The 24016-nt window shown below is 39.0% G+C and overlaps 1 protein-coding gene across 2 annotated transcripts; it reads left to right on the top strand.

Annotated features, from left to right (window-relative positions):
- The first annotated feature begins 1281 nt into the window (after positions 1 to 1281).
- On the top strand, positions 1282 to 20946 carry SLC25A48 (solute carrier family 25 member 48). Of its 2 annotated transcripts, none has more exons than XM_053462169.1 (7): positions 1282 to 1459; positions 1632 to 1675; positions 9215 to 9286; positions 11018 to 11279; positions 16056 to 16313; positions 17935 to 18068; positions 20475 to 20946. In XM_053462169.1, exons 1-7 carry the CDS (start codon positions 1414 to 1416, stop codon positions 20595 to 20597), a joined length of 939 nt encoding a protein of 312 aa, XP_053318144.1. In that variant the 5' UTR covers positions 1282 to 1413; the 3' UTR covers positions 20598 to 20946. The 2 variants fall into 2 exon arrangements, with proteins under 2 accessions (XP_053318144.1, XP_053318145.1); XM_053462170.1 differs by having other exon boundaries at positions 11018 to 11270.
- The last annotated feature ends 3070 nt before the right edge of the window (positions 20947 to 24016 follow it).

Below are 24016 nucleotides of genomic sequence, written 5' to 3' on the forward strand. Positions count from 1 at the left end.
AAAATTAAAGTTTAATTTCCGCTTTTTTTTGCAAAGTTTTCAACAAATACGAAAGTTTAGATAACAATAAAGATGAAGTGAGGCTGTGTGGAAAAATACATCTTATTTCACAACAATTATCTGCTTTATGATTTATAAATGTTTAACAGACATGTCTGACTGAAGGATCCAAAGCAATAAATTTTACAGACACTGGCAGGTAGCACTGGAAACAAATTCATACAGATTCAAGACAGATAGATACAGTGGATATAAAAAGTCTACACACCCCTGTTAAAATACCAGGTTCTTGTGATTTTAAAGAATGAGACTAAGATAAATCATGTCAGAACTTTTTCCACCTTTAATGTGACCTAAAACGTGAACAATTGAATTGCAAAACCAGCTGAAATCTTGAAGGAAAAAAAAAACCCTCACAATAACCTGGTCTCCTGAGAACTCTTTTCATCTACTTTATTTTGTTTACAGGCCGCACCGCCAGAGCTCTCCGGAGAGTGGTCACACGTCCTGGGATGGATGTTTGGTGTCACTGAATGCCTCGCTATCAAGGCATTTCAGCGACACCATTGAATTTTAGGAGGTGCCGCCATACAATATATGGAGGATGTTGACGCCCGGGGGAGGGGCCAGACATGGCCCCTGACGCGGATCTCTGTGTTGCTGAATGCCTCGACATTGAGGCATTAAAGCAACACCGTTGCTCGTTTTCTGCACCCGTTTGAAGTCATGACGGTCCTGGCACGTCAATTGTCATTAACCATTTGTTTTCACGTGACGTGTCTGGATCGTCAATTTTCACCAAGGGGTTAATTTTATACATCTAATAGCAATGGATGTGGCTGAAACACCTGGTGTCTATATACTTTTGGTCATATAGTACAGATGGATAGATAGATTCATCTAAACAGACAGCTAGATAAGCAGAGATAGACAGATTGAGAGACATATATATATAGATAAAGGAAATCCTGGAATGTGGAATATAAATCGATGAATAATAAGATAGCTATAGTATAGATCATAGCTCATTAACAACTGTGTGGTATAACTGTTAGCCTTAATAAAAAATTCCCTTTCCTTTTACATGTGTTGCACAGAAATCACATTTAATTTTTTTTTTTTTATATTTGCCTCACAATGATTTATTGAAAGAACGAAATAAACGTAATTGAATGAACGTAAGTATGTATGTATGCTTAAGGGGAAAAAAAATCTGACAATTATAAACCAGATGTGATAGAAGTTAAGAGTGCAAAACAAATGGGAGTAACTCTGCAGCTACCAACGATACTTGTGCTTTCTCTGTTATTAGTACCTTTGGACTGAAAGAGTAAATAAATCTCAGTGGCGATGTAGCTGACTTTGAACTTATCTACAGATGACAAGATCTGAAGATTTGTGAAAGTTCTAAATATGGGAAACTTCCAAACAGATGATTTCATAGCAGGTTGCCTAGGAGGTAAGAAGTATATTTCCCTGTTTTAGCAAAGTACGCTTAGCTAAAATGTTCCAGAAATTTGTACACAGTGTTTAAGACATTTGTGAACTAACATGAAAGACAAAGCAACACATTAAAATACTGAAGTAAACCTTTCTCAAATAATATAACTATCTTATATATATATCTACAGGAGCTTCTAGTGTCATTGTAGGACACCCTTTGGATACAGTTAAGGTAAATATGCTTAAGAGTTTATATACTGTCTTTTATAGTAATGTTGTGAACATCTGTTATGTATTTCTACATGCATCCGTTGAACTGTAAGTGTTCAACGGATTAGAAAATGTTTTCAAATGTTTTTTTTTTGTTTTTTTTTTTTATAAAACAGGTTTAAATATTAGTAATAGTTAAGGTAAATATGCTTAATAGTTTATATACTGTCTTTTATAGTAATGTTTTGAACATCTGTTATGTATTTCTACATGCATCCGTTGAACTGTAAGTGTCCAACGGATTAGAAAATGTTTTCAAATGTTTTTATTTTTTTAAAAAAAACAGGTTTAAATGTTAGTAATCTAATCAGTTTGAAACTTAAAACATCTCAAATTGCGGGCTCTAGTGCATTAACCCCTAGAGTGCCAGCTATGTTGGCGATAGGTAGTAAACTGGGCTTAGGATGCCAAGTACTTATCTTATGAAGGCAGCATACTTTGCATAAGTACCCCAATTTGTCAAAACCCCCTCCCTCTAAATAAATACATAAATAAGAGTAATTTTAAAACCCACACACAAAGATACATTTTTTATCTAAATGTTGTTATATAATTAAAAAAAACAAGCAGATATGTTTTTGAGGGCTACAACTCCCATCACCCACAGCCATATTCATCTTGCAGATGATAGGCACTGTAGTCCACAAATGTTTGTGCACCAGTAGTGCAAAAGTTGTGCTATTTTTGTAGAAATTTGCATTTTCCCTAATTTTTGTTATACAGTTCTGGGGAAAAGTATGTGCCCCTTCCCAGTTTTTTCTATTTTTGCATATTTGTTCCACTTAAATGTTTCAGACCATCAAACTAATTTTAATATTAGGAAAAAGGAAACACAAAATACAGTTTCATGTATAGAAAGAACAAATCTATCCAACCCTAACTGGGCCTATGTGGAAACAATTATTATCCCCTTGGTTATTAGATCAACCAAATGTAATTGATAATTAGGTTCAATTTAACGAGACACACCCAAGCATGATTCCTGCCAGCCCTGTTAAATCGAAACATTGAATAAATAGAATTTGTCTTCCAAAGTGAAGTAGGCTAAAAGGTCTCAGAAAGCAGCACATGATCCGCGATGGAAAAAAAAAAATAAAGAACAGATAAGAAACAAAGTAACTAACAGCTTTCAGTCTGGTTACAAAGCCATTTCTTAGGCTCTGGGACTACAGCAAACCATTATGAGAGCCATTATCTACAAATGGAGAAAACTTGGAATAGTGGTGAACCTTACCAAGAGTGGCCGTCTTCCAAAATTCATTCAAGCGTACATCGACGACTCATCCCGGAGGTCACAAATAACCAGAATAACATATAAAGAACTGCAGGCCTCATTTGCCTCAGTTAAGGTCGCTGTTGACAATTCTACAATTGAAAGAAAAGGCATCCATGTGAGAGTTGCGAGGCTAAAACTAGTTCTGAAGAAAAAGAATACGCAGGCTTGTCTTACATTTCCCAAAACATACCTTGATGACCCGAAGACTTTTGGGATGATACCCTGTGGACCAATGAGTCGAAAGTGGGCCTTTCTTGAAGACATGGGTCTCTCTACATGTGGTGTAAATCTAAAGGCATTCCAAAGTAAGAACATCATACCAACAGTCAAACATGGTGGAGCTGAAATGCAACTAGCCATTGGAGCAGCAGCAGGGGAGGGAGAAACGGTAGACTGTTTGGGGTAGATTAACTAGACATAGAGGCAGAAACAAATCCTGATACTTAAGAGTAGTTTTGGTCTGTTCTCTTCCTCTGTTCTCCTCCCTTTCACTCTGCTTCTTCATAGACACGGACTCTGCCTGACACAATTTGCAAGCTGCAGACGGAATGTAATTTTATTTCAAACATGTATTGCATCTAGAGTTAATCTGGAGTTAATACTCCAGCTCCCATGACTCTCAGCCAATATGGTATGTTAAGCATCATGGGAGTACAATTGGAGTGTCAGAGGTTAGTTTTTTTTTATCATAATGGATAGGCATTGCAGCTGCTGTGGAATGCACATCTCATGATTCTCAGCTGTCCATTTAGTTGGCTGAACATCATAACAAACACAATAACAGCACTTTAAGTGCCAAGTGTTACCACAACTGCTGGAACTACGAAATGTCCTATTTTGGTTCCAAGCATTTGTGTCCCTTTTTTACTCCCCTCTAACTACCCTCTTTTTTTGTAACACCTCAGAATGCTACATAACACAACATTAACTTTTCTTGACTGAAATTCCCATTATGTTGAGCCAGCAATAGTAGGAATAGCAGCTGGTAACTGTAAATGTTGACTGCATGTAGAATACTATTCAGCAGCCAAATAGCTGAACTTTATGGGAATTGTAGTTATAGACTGGAGTTGTGGTGGACTTCACTACACACAAACTCCAGCTCCCATGATATACAGTCAGCTATTACTGGCTAACCACCATTACATTACATTTAATTTTATTTCTATAGCACCAGCAGATTCCATAGCGCTGTTACAACAAAGTCAGTAAAATAATTTAAAATCACATGCAATAACAAACTGGTACACATGGAGGAGAGGCTACTGCTCTTACAAGCTGACAATCTAAACTGTGGTAGTTGTGGATAATCTTTATTACCCCAGCTATTGTAAACTAAAGTTCTGAGTCAACAAAGGTAGATAAGTAAAGAAGGTATTAGGGTGGGAAAGGTAGGGAGGATGCTCTGCCCCCCCCCGAAAAAATCATGTAGATGCCCATGCATCAAGGAAAATGTCAGACCATTAGGTTGTGACCTAAAGCTCAAAGGCAGTTGATTTATACATCAGGGCAATGATCTGAAGCACAGGTTTTGTGGGGTGTACTCACTTTTGTTGCCAAGGTTTGGACATTAATGGTGTTATTTTGATGGGAAAACCAAATTAATTCTGTTTTACAGGCTGTACACTCACTACATTGTAGCAGAGTGTCATTTCTTCAGTGTTGTCACATGAAAAGATATAATGAAATATTTACAAAAATGTGAGGGGTGTACTCACTTTTGTGAGATACTGTAGGTGGACCTTACACCAAAAGAGGAAGGTTCTCCAAAAGTAGAGGGTTTTCTGCTGGTGATCAGGGTTTCTATGACTGCTGAGGCCAGGCCCTTGGATTGCAGGATCTTCCTTTCAGAATCCATGCTGTAACTCTTAGATGATCCGGGTTTGGGTGACAAACAGGTTCTTGTAGAAGTAAGTCCTGCCGAACTGGAAGATGGAAAGGACTGTTGCAGGCCAGTTGAATTAGGTCTGCAAACCAAGCTCTCTTTGGCCAGTATAGGGCAATGAGAATAATCAAAAAGGAATTCTGCCTTATCTTCTTCAAAACCCTTGCAAGAAGTGGTATAGGGGGGGAAATGTAAGCTAGCTTGAAATTCCACGCCTGGGACAGGGCTTCCAGTCCCTTCTGATGTCCCCCAGGTGAAAGGGAGAAGAAAGTCTATACCTGCTTGTTGGTGCTTGATGCCATGATGCCACAGGCCTTGTGCAAAGTGTTCTTCGAAGGTGGCTCCCCATTCTCTCAGACTGGAATCTGTACAAAGCACTGTCCATGTTTGGGACTTCCAGGATCGTCCTCTCAGCAGATCGTCCTCCCGGTTCCACCAATGGAAGGACGAGAGTACTAGAGGGCTGATGCAGACTTTCTTTCAGAGAGCCAATTTTGAACCGTCCCAGTGATTCAAGATGAATGCTTGAAGGGTTCTCGTGTGACTTAGTGCCCATGGAACTGCAGCCTGGGCCGAGGTCATTAGGCCTAGGAGTGACATCAGACTCCTGATCGTGGGCTTCCTTTGCAGGGTAAGCACCATGATGGAATTTCGGATTTTCCAATATTTCTCCATAGGAAGGAAAGTCATTTGAGTTCTAGAATCCAGGATCATCCCTAGAAACATCAGTCTTTGAGTAGGATATAATTGGGATTTTCCCCAGTTGATGAACCAGCCTAGGCACTGCAGTAGATCCAGTGTTGCAGACAGGTGAGACCTTAACAGGCATTCTGAGGAAGCTGCGACCAGCCAGTCGTTCAGGTAGGGGATAACTCTGATCCCTTGTAATCTGAGGAAGGTTGACACTACTGACATAATTTTCGTAAAGATTTGTGGGGCAGATGCCAAACCGAACGGAAGAGCCTGGAATTGAAGATGCTGGGTGCCGTGGCTTGATGTAAATGCCAGACGAAGGAATTGCTGATGTTGCTTGTGTATAGCAATATGTAGATAAGCATCTTGAATCTATCGAAGCCATGTAGTCTCCTTGTGAAAGGATCTCTGTGGTTGACTTCAAGGTTCCCATCCAGAACCTGTAATACGTGATAAACTTGTTGACTAGGCGTAGATTATTAACCTGTAACTTCCTGAAGGCTTCGGTACGACAAAGACGTGGGAATAGGTACTGTAATGGGTTGCTTAGTTAGGGTTATAGATACCCTATGAATCCTTCGTCTGTCCCTCCAGGATAGTCACCAGCCTCAAAAGGCTAATAGATGGATCTTTGTCTTAGATCACAAAAGTAGTCACGACCACCATGATTGTGAAGAACAAATGGAACATTTTATTGTTGTAAAACATAGCCTTATATATCCACATAATTGAATTAACATTAATAAACAGGTACATGTAGACGACCCAACCTTTAATCCCCTTTGGCTACTGAATATCCTCCTGGCAGTAATCCTGTTAATGGGATTTGTTAACACAATGGAGTTCCTGCTTGAGCCATGTTTGTTTGGCAGCCAGGCTGGAGCCATCTCTGTCTACCTTGGGGCCCTGTATGACAGGTCATTCTGTCACAGGTACCCTTTTCTCTTTTGAGATGGGGGACCGGCATCAATGTATGACCTGTCCCGAAAGGACAGGTATTTGTCCCATATGATGCTCTATTTCTGTAAGGCCGAAAGGAGGTGCTCTCCTCTGAGGTAGCCAATTCTTGTCTCCCGTAGTAGATTCCAGTATTTCATATAGGTTACTGCCAAACATGAGCTTACCTTGGAACAGAATACTACATAACTTGTTTTAAAAGCATTATCCTCTGCCCATGGTTTGAGACAGAGGGCTCTCCTGGAGACTGCTGAAAAGGCCTTAGCTGAGATACACACTGATTCAATAGCCACATCTTACAGGAAATCAACCGCAAGGCAGGTGTCAGAGATATTCCTGGCCACTTGTTCTGCACTCAAAATGGAGGAAAGGCCCTTCTTGCTGCGGATTCTGCCCTCTTATCCATGGGGGATACATCTTCCAGAGGAAGGTTTTTTTGGCAGCATCTGATTTAGGATTTTCCCACAATTCGGAATCCTTTTGCTCAAATGGGAAGAGGCTCTTTATTCTATTAGAATTCTATTAGAATCTCCTATCTGGATGTTTCCATTCGTCTGATATCCTCGCCGAGTCATGCACCGGGAAGGTCTTAGGTTTTTTAATATGGCCCTGGAAAGGGTCCACCATAATAGTGGTTGCTTCTTCTTGCAGATTCAGAGTAGCTCTAACTGCAGAAATTAGTCGTCCTGTTTCTTCCACTGGAAAAAAACATCTGGATCAGAAGCTGAATCTTTGTCTTCTTCTTGAATGAGTCTCGTGAGGGAAGGATCATATTTAGGGAGACCCAAAGACTGAGGTTGGGCTTGCTGAGAGCTAGCCATAGAAATCAAAGGTTGATTGCAGCTCGCTTTTACGCCAGACAGTTAACTCAGAGGTAGACGAATGGCTTGCTCTAGTACAGGAACCACATAGGGAAGTCGAGGCATCATGCAGAGTCTTATGGCAAGAGGCACAGGCTTTATGCTTATTCTTCGTAAGGGCTTTCCGTGGAGGAGAAGGGTCAGCAGGAGGCTCAGGAGCTTTATCAGCCATAACACAAAAGAAAGCAAGAAAACCCTCAAACAAACAGAAACTGCTTAGTAGAGGTTGCTCACTTACCTTCTCCTCCAGCATCGTTTAAAAAGTCTGGTGTTCAAATTTTGGCGGGATTCCAGGTAATTGGAACCGGAACCCAGCCCATCCTCTACGTCATCCATGACGTCTATTGGTTGCCAGCAGAGGCCTCCTCTGCTATCAACCAATGAAGTGCACCTGTACTGATAGCAGACGAGCCCACTGCTGGGGGCTTGTCGGCTTATGTGAATGAAAAAATTGGCTGGTGAGCTTCTTTGGGCTAGAGCTCCCCTTAACCTTAGTCAGAATAATGACTAGGTTTACAGGAGCTGTACCCCTCAAATGCAGGCCCACTAGAGATGTAAAAAGTGAGCCATACTACTGTAAATGCATATTTTCTGACTGTTTTTTTATTTTATTAGCATAATTGTGGTATCTTGCAATATGTTGTGTACTGCTTTTAGATGTATGTGCAACCCTAACTACTAGATAAAGTTAAGCATAGGGAAGGATTTGTTCAGATTATTTTTTTTAAGTTTTCATTAATTTTACAAATTGGTTCAGCAGATATTTGGAAATAGTGGAGAAAGTGATGAATACCCCTCTTTCCCCTTACCCTGTGTGTAGTGGGGTAATTAATCAGCCTCAAGGGGTATATGTCGCAACTATACCCACCACATATTCTGTGCTCAGTGGGAGGAGAGGGTTAAAATATATTAGTATATCCTATAAGCTACACAGAGCTAATGCTGTAACACAACACCCCCTACCCATACCATGCCATAAAGTACAGAAAGAAATTAATTCCTTACCCAAATACAGAGAAATCTAGAATAGCTGCTGGTTGGTAGGGCCATGAATGCTGCATACCAGTGGCCCCAAGTGGTTAGAAAATGCATTTGACTCCTATGGACAATTGGTAGCCTCAGTTGACAACACTGGATGTCCCCAAAAGTAACGTTTTAACATATTTTCTTCACATGGGTTGTACCCTTTCAGTGCCAAGTAAGTGGGCACTGCTTTTACTTCCCATACTTTTGCTTGGATTAACCTCATTGCTCTACCTGGGTGAGGCAGATAGAGGGTAGTTATGGATTTTTCTATACTTTATTTGGTACAATGTAATGATGTTCATTACACAGGACATGGATGGAGGAAAGGTACCGGATAGTGCCTCTCCAAAGGGCTAATGCTAGTTTAACCCCCATCCCCATGAACTCCATGTTTCCCATAAACTATTATTATATACTTTAATCCTCCAATACCACTCAGCATATATATGTCCACCTTTTTTCATTTTATTTTAATTATTTAATGTTGGAGAGGGTTACCAGTGGTGTATTCACTTAGGAAGCTGCCATAGGCCTGACCTAGAGCAGTTCCTCCCAGCCACCCCACTCAGTGTCCTCCATAGACTAGGTCACAGCTAGTGCCCCTGGGTCACACCTAGGACAGCACACTAGGTAAATACCAAATCGAATGAGTTGTGGGCCAGGACATGTGTGCTGTTATTTGTGCAATTTAATGTTTCATAGACTCAAATGTATTCACAAACAATGTGTATATTAGTAAATATACGAGTGGTTGTACATTTCAGCGTAGAAGGGCATACAACTTTATTTTGATTCTTTTCACAGGCTCGGTTACAGGTCGGTCATGGATATGGAAATACATTCAACTGTATTATATCAATCTATCGGAATGAAAGTGTGAGTATTTTTATATTTAAATGTAAACTAAGGTAACACATGTATTTTTAATTTCATTTTCATAGAATCTGCATGATAATTCTTTCCATTATACTGTCTCTGTTGTATTGCTAAGTTGCTGGTTTTGGTTTATTGGTTCAGGGTGCATTTGTTAAATGCCAGATTTCAACTTCCATGAGGTTGCGGTTTAAAATAAATATCTCCCAAACTATCACACTGGCTGCCAAACAAAAATTATTAGATATTGAATTAATAAATTAAATATTAATAATCTATTTATTATATATATAGTATATAAATATATAAAATATAAATAGTATATTTTAAAGTTTATGTACAAGAAGTTAACCATTATTCTTAGGCAGTGTGTCATGGTTAAAAAATGGACATATGGAATTTTATGTCCATTTATTTAATTTTATTTTTTATGTCTACATAAGTTTAATTTATGTAGACATAATACACCCTTTATTGCAAAAACGTGCTGTCACCCATCTTGAAATTGTCATATGACTTTATTTTTTGATTTAATATCCTATTTGTGATACAAGATGAATAATAGAATGTATCCAAATAGGGACACCTGAGTTAGGTGTGTGGCTAAAGGCAGAAAGGGTGGATCCAATGATTTTCAGGTCCCATGGCCACTCAGGGGAGATCAGAGAATCTTCACAAATGGACATGATCCCCACTCCCCACAAAAACTATATAGGATAGTAGGACAGTTTCCAAAAAGCAGAGAAGTCATATAATATCCAATATGAATGAAATAGTATAGAGACATATAAAATCAAATCTTACTTGGATCCTTTCACATGGGATTATTTGCCACAATGCTGCATTTTCACAAACCATATAACAGATTGCAGTTTATTCTCTGCTTTTCCCTTGGCCGTAACAATCTGATATCATAAAATATCCTCCAATCTGGTGTCCGATTGTCTCCTGCTATTAAAATTATTGGAGCGGAAAACTGGCCTTTCCACAATCGCCCTTGTATACATGGGAACGTACCAGTGATGTTCCCGGAGTTTTCCTTCATTTGCTCCTTATGAGAAGTGGAAATAGGTTGTGCTGTGTCGGGGAGAGTTAAAATTGGCTGCACATAGACAAACTTTTTTTCATTGTTCCTGACAGGATCCCACCCTTAAAATTTAGGTATAATTTTTAATCCATTTGAGAGTCACCCATGGGAAATACAAATGGTTGGCAAAATGATTTAGAAATTGCAACCACATAGGCCACACTTTTTCTATAAGTCAACTGCTTTTATTTTCTAAAGATCATGCATGGTAAGATGGGAGTAAAGAGAATATGATGGCTGCAGTGTCTCTTTAATATTTAATTATACTCATGTTAAAGAAAATCAAGAGACTTCAATATATAATTTACAGGTTTTAATGTTAGCATAGAATATGTGTTCAGGATGTGTTAACATTTCCTGCAAGCTTAAGAGCTGGAAGGCAAGAAAAGGGGAAATATTTAAGGGAAATTTGCAGAATCTTCCCATGCATTTGTAAGAAAGAGATTAACTATAACACATTACATTTATCATCTGTTAGTTATACTGAGGAATATAAATTAATATATCCCTCATTGTTATTTAAATATTATATGTAAAATGTATTTGATGTTCCTGCACATCATCATTATGGATTCCATAGTTTATTTAGGTTAATATAGGTTCAAAGCAGCTAAAGTAAATAAACACATCCTTTATTTCACTGGCAGGTTGCCGGATTCTATAAAGGAATGTCTTTCCCGTTGGCCAGCATTGCAGTCTACAACTCTGTGGTTTTCGGTGTCTTCAGAAATACTCAAAGATTTATTAGTGAATGTCGAAATAGAAGCCATTGCCGTGCTCCTGACATTTTAGATGTGACTGTTGCAAGCATGGTGACAGGATTTATTTCTGTAGGAATTGGTAGCCCTGTTGACCTGGTAAAGATAAGACTTCAAATGCAAACACAATCTTTCATCCCAGGTAGGAAGGGTAATTATGAATTTTAAATGTATTTTATTTTTAGTTTAGTTTTATTTAGCTGCATATTTTACAATAAGCAATCACTCTCAATACATTTGAATATATTGATGGTGATGTCCAAATATCTGTCAGGTGTACAGGGTGTAAATGATGCAAGGTGGGATGTAAAGTAGTGCAGTTTTGCATTGGAGTAAAATGTGGTATGCTTATGTTTTGTCAAAAATGTAAAATATTACATTTACTTTTTGCTATCGTGGAGCAACTGTGTTATATTTGTATTCATCAATCAGCCATAACAATATGACCAGGCCCGGACTGGGACAAAAAAATAGGCCCGGGCATTTCAGACTGAGCAGCCAATTTTTATGAAAAAACATATATGTACATACATATACATAATACTTGGTCATTCAACATGGGAAGCCTGAAGCCACAATTTAGTGCGACTAATCCTTGAAATAAATATTATAGAGTAAATAACACAATACCTTATCTTTTCCACTAAATGATTTCAGGCCTTGAATGTTTTGTCCCCTGAAGTCACTACAAATTCAGGAGGGCGTTTTATCTCTGGATAAGTAAAAATGAAATAGTTCCTACTGTAAATTAAGGAAACAGATAACCAAACACACACACCAGGACAGGCTTTTCCACACCGACATCCAAACACACACCAGGACAGGCTCTGCCACACCGACATCCAAACACACACACACCAGGACAGTTAAAAAAAAAAAGAAATGGTTCAGCACTCAACTCCCAGGAAGCTAGGTGCTAGCAGGAAAAAAGGGCAAAACAAAAACAGAAAGCATTACAAAAATAGCAACGTTTCTGCCAAACAGGGCCTTTTGAGCTTGACAAAGGCCCTGTTTGGCCGAAACGTTGCTTTTTTGTTTTGCTTTCTTTGAATAAAGTAACCTAAGGATTGGAAGCTGATTGGAGTGCTGGGGTTCTTTTCTGTGTTCGTACACACACCAGGACAGGCTCTGCCACACCAACACCCAAACACACACCCCAGGACAGGCTCTGCTACACTGACACCTGAACACACACACTAGGACAGGCTCTGCACACTGACACCCAGACACACACACAGGCAGGCTCTGCCACACTGACACCCAGACACACACACCAGGACAGGCTCTGGACAGGCACACCGACACCCAAACACACACACACACCAGGACAGGCTCTGTCACACCGACACCCAAACACCCATACACAAACACACACCAGGACAGGCTCTTCTACAGTGACACCCACACACACCAGGACAGGCTCTGCCACACCGACACCCAAACACACACACCAGGATAGGCCCTGCCACACCGACACCCAAACACACACACAACAGGACAGGCTCTACCACACTGACACCCACATCCGGAGGGTTTCCAAGGATGGTTTCACTCAGCCTGCCTGTGGCATCTTTGCCCCCAAAACAGCTTGCCTGTGGCAACTTTGTCACCAAAACAGTCTGCCTGTGGCATCTTTGCCACCAAAACAGCATGCCTGTGGCATCTTTCCCACCAAAACAGCCTGCCTGTGGCATCCTTGCCCCCCTTACCCATCCATGCTATCACACACACATATTAATTCACTCGTTCACAAATATTTATTCACTAATTCACAGATAATTATTCACGCATTCAAATATTCATTCATACATTGATACTCATTAATTCACTCTTTCATTCAATCTCATATACTCCATACAGCCTCCCTCACCCCCTTACTTGAACTGATGATGTACGCGCCGCTCGCAGACTTCCCCAGATCTGCACAGGGGAAGCAGACGCGCAGCAGGGTCACGTGATGTACGTGACATACGTCACATGACTCCGTTGGATTCCTGCTTCCCCCTGGCGGTAGAAGAGACGCTGCTCGCGCGCGTCTGCCAGGAAAGTAGCGGGCCCGCTGCTAGAGTGGCGGGCCCGGTCGCAGTTGCTGCGGGCTTAAGGGGCAGGTGCCCCTTTTGCCCTTCGTAACGGACGGCCGCATAGGCCCAGTCAGTCCGGTCCTGACTGGGCCTATTTTAAGGTAGGGGCCTGGAGCTGCAGCTCCATCAGACCCTAAGTCAATCCGGCCCTGCCGCGGCCCGATGGCCAGTCCAGGCCTGAATATGACCACCTGCCTAATATTGTGTATGTCCCCACTCACTTTTTCTAACTCTCCAACCGACCCCCCACACACACCAGTATTTGCTAGTCCCAACTTGCCCCTCTTGTACACAACATTTTCAGAGTCACCTCCCCAACTCACCTCCCCATCGCAAACAGCATTATCAGCTTCCTGTCCCCATTGCACACATTTTCAACCTCCAAACCTACCCCACTGCACTTAACATTGGTAGCCTTCCATCCATCCCAACCCACCACACACACAGCCCATGGTGATCACTAGCTGTATTGGGCTTAATGTAAAGTCCAATCAAACCACACACCTGCACTCTAATTGAACTTTACCCTTTAAGACCAATGCAGTGTACCAACAATTCCCAAGGAGATAATATACTATGTATATATATATATATATATATATATATATATATATATATACATAGTATATTAATATTTTGTATTGATATCCACTGTATCTAACAAGATTTAAGTGATTTAAACATATGCTATGCTAATTTGGGGATGTCTCATGTTTTTATTCATTTAGAGTTCTTATAGTGATGACACTTGTATATGTTTTAGTGGATTACTAAAAATTTAGTTTTTGCAAATACTAAAAATGCCTATGTGCCGAATGGTTTGTACTTTCATTAAATCATGTTACTTATTGTCAGAAGAGGACAAGAAAATAAAACCTAAGTAACTTATTAAAATAAAAGTCATTTAATGATGATCTTCAAAATTGAGCACTATCAAAATCACACTCTCATTAACTAGCACTGTTACTGAATACCCCATTTTATTGGAATTACTAGATTAAAAAGCAACTCCTTTATTCCTCAATGCATGCCTATAACCTATTATACTTACATTTATGACAGCATACCTTTGTTTTTGTTAGTGATTTGGACAAATATTTTGTTTTGTTTTTTTTGTTCTTTTTGGACAATGGAATTTATCTGCTGACCCGTTAGTTTGGACAGCATTTGGAGGGTTTCTTTTTTGGGAACAAAATTCAGTGTAATACACACACATAGCTATATATATATATAATGTCTCCACAATGCAAAGTGACCCAATACCCAATACATATGCTTACTACCCTATACACATAAAAACAACAACAATCCTAGATACAAGCATACAAACAATACACAGAGAACCTGCCTTATGCACATGCATACTACACTACCTAACTTCCAAGCCCCAGGTGGTTAAAATAAGCGGAGCCAAAGGGAAGCCAGCCAAAACATTTGAATGAATGAACAAAATTATATAACGAATATTTAAGTTTCATAAAAATATTTGTTTTGTCAGGTGTCCCTGCACGTTTTGGAAAATTGGGCAAAATTTGTTAAGATTAAAATTCAAAAGAATCTAAAACAATTCTTAGTCCACTTGAATCAAGTAGTTTTAAAGTGCAAATATATAAAATATTATTGCTACCATGTTCCATTTGAGAACAAACGCATTATTAGGGAAATTTAAAAACTCAAATATAAATCTCGATTAATTACAGAAAGTGAAAAAATGAATGGTGTGGGATGAATATAACACATAAAAAAAACCTTTGTTTAGAAATGGAAAAAGCAAATATCCAGAACTCCTCAACATATGTCACACTAAAAAGTACAGTACCTTTGAATAAAGTCAAAGTCTGGGAATATACATTGCTTCACCTCCAATGAATGAGTACACTGGAATACTGGTTGGTATAAGGAAGTTGGATTTCTATAATACTAAAACATTTCCTAAAACAATTGATCACCTCATCAGGAGTGTAGGAATAAGTAAAATCAACAAGGGACATCGGTAGCAACTGAAGTGGACCATTTTGTAACATGAAAATTTGCAACAAAAGTACTCCATGGCACTGGAGTACAATGATTAAGACATTGCGTTTATGTGACTGGGAGCGATTGGGCCAAGCTATCAGCCAGGTCATGTTACTAAGTAAAGGAATGCAGTTTATGCTTCTTTCGTCTCACCTGAATTTACCTGCAGTATAAAGGTTTAATGAATAACAACATTTTACGAATTAAGGTTTTCATGCAAAAACATTTGTCTGACAATCTGCTTGATAACATTTCATAGAACAATCTATTGGTTTCCACCTGTGTTTCACTCTGTAGATCTTCACATTAATGGGGCACAGGACCAGTCCAACCATATTTTAGTAAGTAATGAGCAGTAAAGCCAACTTGAATTTTTTAAGCAGTAGGCTTTAAGCAGATGCAAGAATGTTTTCCATATGCTTGGGAAGCGGAGATGGAAGTAGGGATCCTGTACCTGGCAGGGTTGATGCCATGTGGCTCAAGAGTGCCACTCACTTTGCATAGCCTGGGCAGCTGCCCTTCTTGACCTATGCAAAGCCAGTGAGCAAAGCTATAGTTCAACCATGGCAAAAGTACACACAAACCTACCTGTAAGCAAAGGTATAATTTGTGTTAAAATAAAACACCTAATAACAAGATATGTCCACTAATAGCAAAGATGTGGGTAGAAGCCTGATTTCTAGACTGAGAACCGTGAAAGTGAAACTCAGCTTAGGAACAAAAAAAGAAAGTACTAGTAGTGAGCAATGATTGCTATACAATACATTATTGAAAATGGAACTGCTATCTACCATCTATTTTATGTGTCTATTTGTTCTTTACATTTACAGAAAACATGCCTACGAAACATAAATCGCCATTGTTTCAACACCAAGCTGCCTATAAAGGTCCAATACATTGCTTCAATTCAATTATAAGGCAAGAGGGATTTGCAGGAATGTATCGTGGTGCTGGGGCTATGATTCTGAGAGATGTTCCTGGCTATTGTTTGTACTTCATTCCTTACACATATCTATGTGAATGGCTAACTCAAGACTATCACGCAGCACCAAGTGCCTCTAGTGTCTGGATCGCAGGAGGTATTTCAGGTAGGAAATTACAGATTCTACAAAACTGCAATTTTATATAAACAAATATGTCGCAAGTGTTCCCAATTTTCACGGCACTGTCGTGTGCAGCGGACCACCTGGCCATCTCAGGGAGCTGTAAAACAAATGCAGGTCTGCAGCTGAGTGCTGCTAGGTGGTTCTTCTGTTGACATGGGCATCTGGTCCTGCACTGACCTCATGTGGCCGGCCTCTAAATACCCTCCCCAACACAGGTGTCCCAATTTGGACACCTGAGATATTGGTGGATACGTACACCCATTCACTGAAAGTATTAAATATGTGATGACACTCTTTAGCTCTCAATTGAAATTACCATATCTGTGTATAAGGGAGCTACTGATCAACTGATATATGTTGGCATTCATGGTTCCCTCAATGAACTGTCGCTCCCCAGTCCTGGCAGCACTCATGCAGGCCCAGACCATGACACTCCCACCACCATGTTTGACTGTAGGCAGGACACACTTGTCTTTGTAATCCTCACCTGGTTTCCGCCACACGCTTGACACCATCTGAACCAAATACGTTTATCTCATCGGACCACAGGACATGGTTCCAGTAATTCATGTCCTTCAGCAAATTATTTGCCGGGTTTCTTGTGCATCATCTTTAGAAGAGGCTTCCTTCTGGGACGACAGCCATGCAGACCAATTTGATGCAGTGTGCGGCGTATGGACTGAGCACTGACAGGCTGAACCCCCACCCCTTCAACCTCTGCAGCAATGGAAAAACCCAAACCCAAAAACCCAAAGTGTTACATGCCATTTCATGTAACTTATGTAAAAATCTACAAACCATAAAGTATCTATCTAGGTAGCATTTATTATTAACTATTATTATTACTATTATTGTTTTATATAGCACCATCATATTTGATAGCAATGTACAATGGCTAGACAGGACATAGTATATAGTATGTAACATAACATAACAATTTGACTTACAGAAACAACAGGTGAGGATGGCCCTGCCCAAATGAGCTTATGATCTAGAAGGAATTAGGTTGTATTACATAAGAGGTAAAAGTGCCACTGTTAGGGGTGGACCAGCCACACTAGTATAAGTATTGCAGGAAAGGGAGTAGGAAAGGTGAGCTAAGGAATATAGTAAAAATACATTAACATGTAAGGGATTTTTTTTGAAGGACCAAAGGCAGCGGAAAATACATATAGGCTAGGGAAGGTGAGACAGGTAAGAGGGAGACCAGCTACGATAGGGTTACAATAGTCAAGGCATGAGGAAAAGTGGACATGGGCAAGAGCCTTGATGGCATTTTGTGTGAGGAAGGGGCGAATGCGGACAGTGTTTTTTAGATGGAGATGGCATTTTTTTTTAGACAGATTGAATGTGGGGGGTGAACGAAAGGCCGGCTTTAAGGGTGGCACCAAGGCAATGAGCATGAGGGGACCAGGAGATGATTGCACCATTACCATTAAGGGAAACTGATGAGGGAATCTTGGCATTGGAGGGAGGGAAGATGAGGAGTTAACATTGCTATTTTATTAACAATGCACTGCACAACATTTAAGAATATAATGGCAAAGTATATACACATACAGTAACAGTTTATAGTTTTTATTTTGTTTGTGTTTATTTGTAGGAGCGATTTCCTGGGGCACTGCTACACCCATGGATGTGGTTAAAAGTCGCCTTCAAGCTGATGGTGTGCATTGTAATAAATATAAAGGAGTGACAGACTGTATTTTACAAAGTTACCATAAGGAAGGTTTTAAAGTAGGTAACTGAATAATTACATTTCTATTTCATTTGAAATATTAACTACGATGAGTACTGTAGATTGGTAGAGTGGAAAGTGTTAAGAGTTTAACCATGGTTTCACTTTTTCTTATCTAGTGTACCCACACAAATTATATTGTTATGATGCAAAATTATTACTTGTTTTTGTTTATCAGGACAAACATTATGTGTACATAATGCATTTTTTATTAGTACTGAAATATAAAAATTCAGTTCCAATTTTGCATGAGATTTTTACCACAGGAAATGTGCCCCCGCTGAAGAAAAATGTTCAGCAACAAACAAGTATAGTGATACCCAACATACAGAGTTTTGTTAGGTTTTGGAGGCCCAAAGCACTATATTACATGTTACACACTTTTTCTAATCCTTTTAGGTTGGTAGCAGAGATTTATTTAAAATTTCTTCCTGGACTTCAAGGTCCCAGGCCAAGCCTAGTGTTACTGGCACATGGGTGCAGGATTCCCTTGGTGCCCTCCCTTCCAATGGGCCCCTGCCCCATTACACATTCTAAGACCATAGACTAACACAATTCTAACATCATTCACAAACACACAATCTAACACTGTACACAAATGCTCACCCAACTAACACCATACATTAACACTTGTTTTGGAGACTATTCACTAAAGGGACAATTCGCAGGAGAGTTTTCCCGGTTAGTTGTGTTTTAACAAACTGAGAGGGCTTGGTTAGCCCTGTGTAATGCATAGTTAAATCAGTGATATTTTTGATTACAATGATACAACCACTACACCCACATTAGAGTGCCACGGTGGGGACCCCTTTGGTCATGACATTGCTGTCAGAATGGTCTGTATTATTATTATTTTTTAAATAAATAAATTGTATTTTTTATTACAATTCACACTCTGTTGTGTTACCCTCTCCAGTGATGGAACAGGAAGGCTGAGGACTGGCATAGGTTATTTTATCTTTCCCTCTTTTCACTATCAAATCTTAACGTTTTCCTCAGCTATTCCCAAACCTAGGAACTCTCAGGGTCACACAGACATTGGCTCCTTCCTCTTGTACACTGCTGTGATCATATACAAGATTCTGAATTCATGATTTTGCTATCACTACTTTATGCCTAATATATTTGCTGGTGACCCAATTAAGGGTATTTTAGATAATGCAAGTCAAGCTTTCCATGGGGACCAGTATCAGAACCATTTGACTAACACATCTGTACCTATATAGAGTCTTCACCATTGACTGTAATGTCACTACTATTAGCTATCATCTCAACTCTTCACCCAGACTTTTCTCTATTTTTGCATCCCCTCTAGTTTTTATTTGCCCTGCAGTTTTTGCAAGTTTCCTTCAGCATTCTTCCTGTGCACCTCTAGTCCATCTTTTGTATCCCTGTGTTTTATCATTACCCTGGTTCTCCTTTCTCCCCCTTCAGCCCTCTCCGAAGTCAGAGACTTGAAAGTTAATCACATCTATGTAGAGTTTGAAGACCAAAGGAAATAAAAAAAAAAAAATTTTTATGTAAACAGGGAGTTCTGTATGTTTAATATGAGTATACATTTTGAAGGTAAACCTAATAGTTTATCTATGGAAAGTCAACATTGATTTATTTGCTATGTGTTATTCCGATTTGATGTAAATACAGTATAGTTGCAATGAGAAGTGCTATATACGTTTCAAGTGGCTGTCCTCGGACCAAGGCTTCTGGGTCCAATTTATCCTTTGTCCTTAGAAATTGCTTTTGAAACCCTATGAAGCCTAAGTTTAAATTATAATGTATAAATGAGCTGGTCCTTTGATTTAAATGCCAAATAATATATCTACTGTAGTCCGCTTCATTATAATAATATTATATATAAATACTATAATAAAATATTAAGCAATATATTTATTTTTATTTAAATAATGTTTCTTTGATGCTGTAAAATGCATAGTTCAGTTATGAAATTTGGGTAAAAAAAAAAAAATCACATTAAATCTAATATTAGAACATGTGATGTGACACATAGTTACACGCAAACTGCTCCTGGAGTTTGCTTTCAAAATCTTGCAGCAAACTAGACAGTGACAAATTCCTTTCCAGTTCAGCTGAAATGTTTCGTTGACTACACATTTGACAGATTTGAACCTGAAAAATCCCAAAACATCCTGCCAGGTCTGGTTGATGATTCCAGGAGCAGTGGCTTTAGTGAGGACACAGGTTGATCAATGTCAGATATCTAACAAGCAAAATATTAACTGATATAAGAATTTAACATAGTATTAAACGGCTTCGACCAGATTTCACCAAGGGTGCTTATGGAAAATATATGCGGCATAGCTTTATATCTATGCTTCCCTGAATGAAATTTTTCTTTTTCTTAACACTAGTTGCATAAAATGTTTTTAAATTAATGTATTGTTTAGGTATTTTTTAGGGGCATCACTGTAAATGCAATCAGAGGATTTCCCATGAGTGCAGCTTTGTTTCTGACTTATGAACTCTCGCTGAAAGCTATAAAGAAGACTAAAGTGGAAACAGACCCTTGATTTGCAGGTGAAGATGAAAAATATTCCGATCTGACTTTGCTCTTCCTGGTAACATTTCTACAGCAATGAAATTACCACAATTAAATGAAACGTGTTGTTATAATGGATCATTACAATATCAGATAATTAAGAATTAGTGTAAGTAGTCAGTACAGTATGAGTTGCCCTGTACTTTTCCTACCACAAACCTCAAACCTCTGTCAATAAAAGTCAATAAAAAAAACCCCTCAAAACTCTGATGACGTCAAAATAATTATGTTTGAATGATTACCATCAGATGTGAGATGAATGTACTTTACCTGTTTCCATGTAAGCTACTTAAATTGCTGGAAGTCATAGCTCAAAATAACCGTGAATAACTAGAAAAAAAATGAAACATGTTTAACTATAATTATTACTTTACATTGGCAGAGGTAATCAGCTATTTCATAAACACGGAAATTTGGAACATTGTTCCAATATTTGCAAATGTTATTCTTTAAAGAAAACCACCAGTGTTTCTATAGGACATTCTTGAACTACTGAATTTCAATCAAGCTACCTATGCCTATTAATACATCATATCATAATAGAATATAACATAATACAATATGATATATAAATACTCAGTTTGCAATAAAGTTGTTGCAATGCTAAAGGAATTTTAGTAAAATAAGGGGTGAAGAGCTAGCATACTGGGAAATGAGAATACTAAAATACAAAATCAACAAACTGACAAAACAGCACAACACACTACATGTAAAGTATTTCCATATAGCCAATGCAGAACAGATATAAGAATGATTAATTAGTAATATACATAGCTAAACTCAGTCATGAATAATAAATATAATTGCTGTTTAAGAAAACAAAGTATTTACCCATATAATCAAAAAAATATAGATGTATAAAATGTAAAAAAACCCAAAACAATAAAATTACCCAATTTTTAAGATAAACCACAAGACAAATGCATCAAATTCTTGAAACCAAAATGTGGAAGCCATTTGGTTGTATTTGCAATTTAAGAAGCAGCATCAAGGATATATATTTTTTTTTTAAATATATCACAAAAAAGTAACAGTTGAATACAGAAATACACGCAACATGCATGGCTCAGTTGATATAATGGGCTCAATTTAATGACTTGACTAAACCTTGATTGGCCTCGCAGCAATTCAACAGTGATTCAATGAGGTCCGCAGCGTGTCAAAGTATCTAAAATAGATACAATTTGCTAATATGTTTGAGAAGCTGTTTCATGGTCAGTTGTGGGTTGTTTCCTCATCATTACATTACGAATTAAGTAGTTAAAAAGTCTGGAGTTTATTCCAAATGGGGAATTTTCATTTGGAAGTTGATCTCTCAATGAGGTATGAGGTCCAAACATCTGTCAATGGAAGTAAAGCGTACTAAATTAACAATTTAGTACGTTCTGAAAAAGATGGAATGCACTTGAAAGCTCATCCACACCAAAAAGCGGGGACAACCACAGAAGACAGTTGTAGTAGATGATAGCATACTTAATTTTTTCGTGAAGAAAAACCACTTCACAAAATGTAGCCATTGTCAAAGTTTACAATATAGAGAAGACGTCATGAAAGTAAGTACAGAGGGCTTACCAGAAGGTGCAAACCAGTGGTAAGCCTTAAGAACAGGTAGGTCAGGTTAGACTTTGCCAGAAAACTTAAAATTGTCTGCCCAGTTCTGAAACAATATTACACAGATGAAACTTGGGTCAACCTAGGGTCAACCAAAATAATGAGGGAAGAAACTTATGGAGAAGTAAAGAACGGCTCATGATTCAAAGCATACCTATAAAACATGATGGGGGCAGTGTTATGGCAAGGGCATGTATGGCTGCCAAAGGAACTGGGTCATTAGTGTTTATTGATAATATGAGACCTGACAGAAGCAGCAGTTGACTTCTGAAGTATATAGGGCTGTACTATAACCTCAGATTCAGCCAAATGATTTAAAACGAGTACAGATGGACAGTGACCCAAAACATACCGTGAAAGCAACCAAAGAACTTTTGAAGTGAAAAAAGTTGAATATTCTTCAATTGTTTCAACTAAACTTACTGAAGACAAAACTGAAAGCAGAAAGACCCACAAACAAACAGCAAGTTAAGACAACTGCATTAAAAGCATCACTAGGACAGAAACAGATGTCTAAGGGTCCCAGGCTTCAGGCAGTGAATCACTGCAAAAGGATTTTCAACAAATATTAAGAACATTTTTTAATGTTACTTTGTCCAATAACTTTTGAGCCCCTGAAAATGCAGGAGTATGTAAGAAAATTACTGTTATTCTTAATGGTTCATTAACTATATTTTTGTTAAACCCCATGAATTAACGCTTAAAGTCTGCTATTCAATCACATCTTGATGGCTTTATTTCAAATCTGTTGTGGTGTTATACAGAGTCAAAATTGTGTCACTGTCCAAATAGTTATGGACTGACTGTACCTTATTGTCAGGGCTCGGGTAAGCAGGTCAGGTAGGAGCCCAGTTGCAGGGGATACCAGAGGCTCAGATTGTACCCCACAATGCATCATTAACAGAACAAAGGTACAGACAGGCAAAATGAAACACAGCAGGCTGAACCTTAATATGAGATGGTCTGTATTAAAGGACCTGGCAAGACAGGCAAGCACAGGCTGTAGACACGACCAAACAGAGCACAGACACAAAGGCAGATGTACAGGAGATAGTACTAGGATGCTGTAGCTGGATTGGTGGGGCCCGCTCTCTGGAACACAGCTGAAAGTCCACAAACAGGGCACACGGCTGGAAGCCCTCAGACAGGGCACACGGTTGGAAGCCCTCAGACAGGGCACATGGCTAGAAGTCCTCAGACAGGGCATGCGGAGGGACACACGGCAGGGCACGTGGCAGGGAGTACTCAGGCAGGGCACACATGAGGCAGGCCGGGTCAGAACCAGAAGTACGATATCAAAGCAAAAATCAGGATTCAAGAGAAGAGTCAGAACAAGCCAGGTCAACACGGCAGTGGAAGAGCCAAATCAAGAACCAAGTCAGAAGCAAGCCAGGTCACAACGGGTTAATCCAAATTTAGAATATTGCTAGCAAGAAAACAGGCCCAAATAAACCACAATGCAAAGGCCCTGAATGGAGGAGTAAGAGGGTATTTAAGGGGGAGGGTTGCACCCAGGTGAGCAGATGCAGCTGGTCAGGTCGTAAGCAAATACTGTGGTCTGACAGGTGGCCTCTAGAGGCTACAACGGATATGACACCTATTGAAGGCATAACAAAAATCATACATTGTATTATATTTTCAGTTAAAAAATATCCCAAAGGTGTAGAATCCTAGTGTAAAAGTAATGCAACACTAATACTGTATTCCTATGTGGATTCTAACCTGGATATCTAATATCAACCAACACTGAATGCTAAACCAAAAAGTATAGTGATTGTT

This window comes from Spea bombifrons, chromosome 4, assembly GCF_027358695.1.
Source record: "Spea bombifrons isolate aSpeBom1 chromosome 4, aSpeBom1.2.pri, whole genome shotgun sequence".
Lineage (NCBI taxonomy): Eukaryota > Metazoa > Chordata > Amphibia > Anura > Pelobatidae > Spea > Spea bombifrons.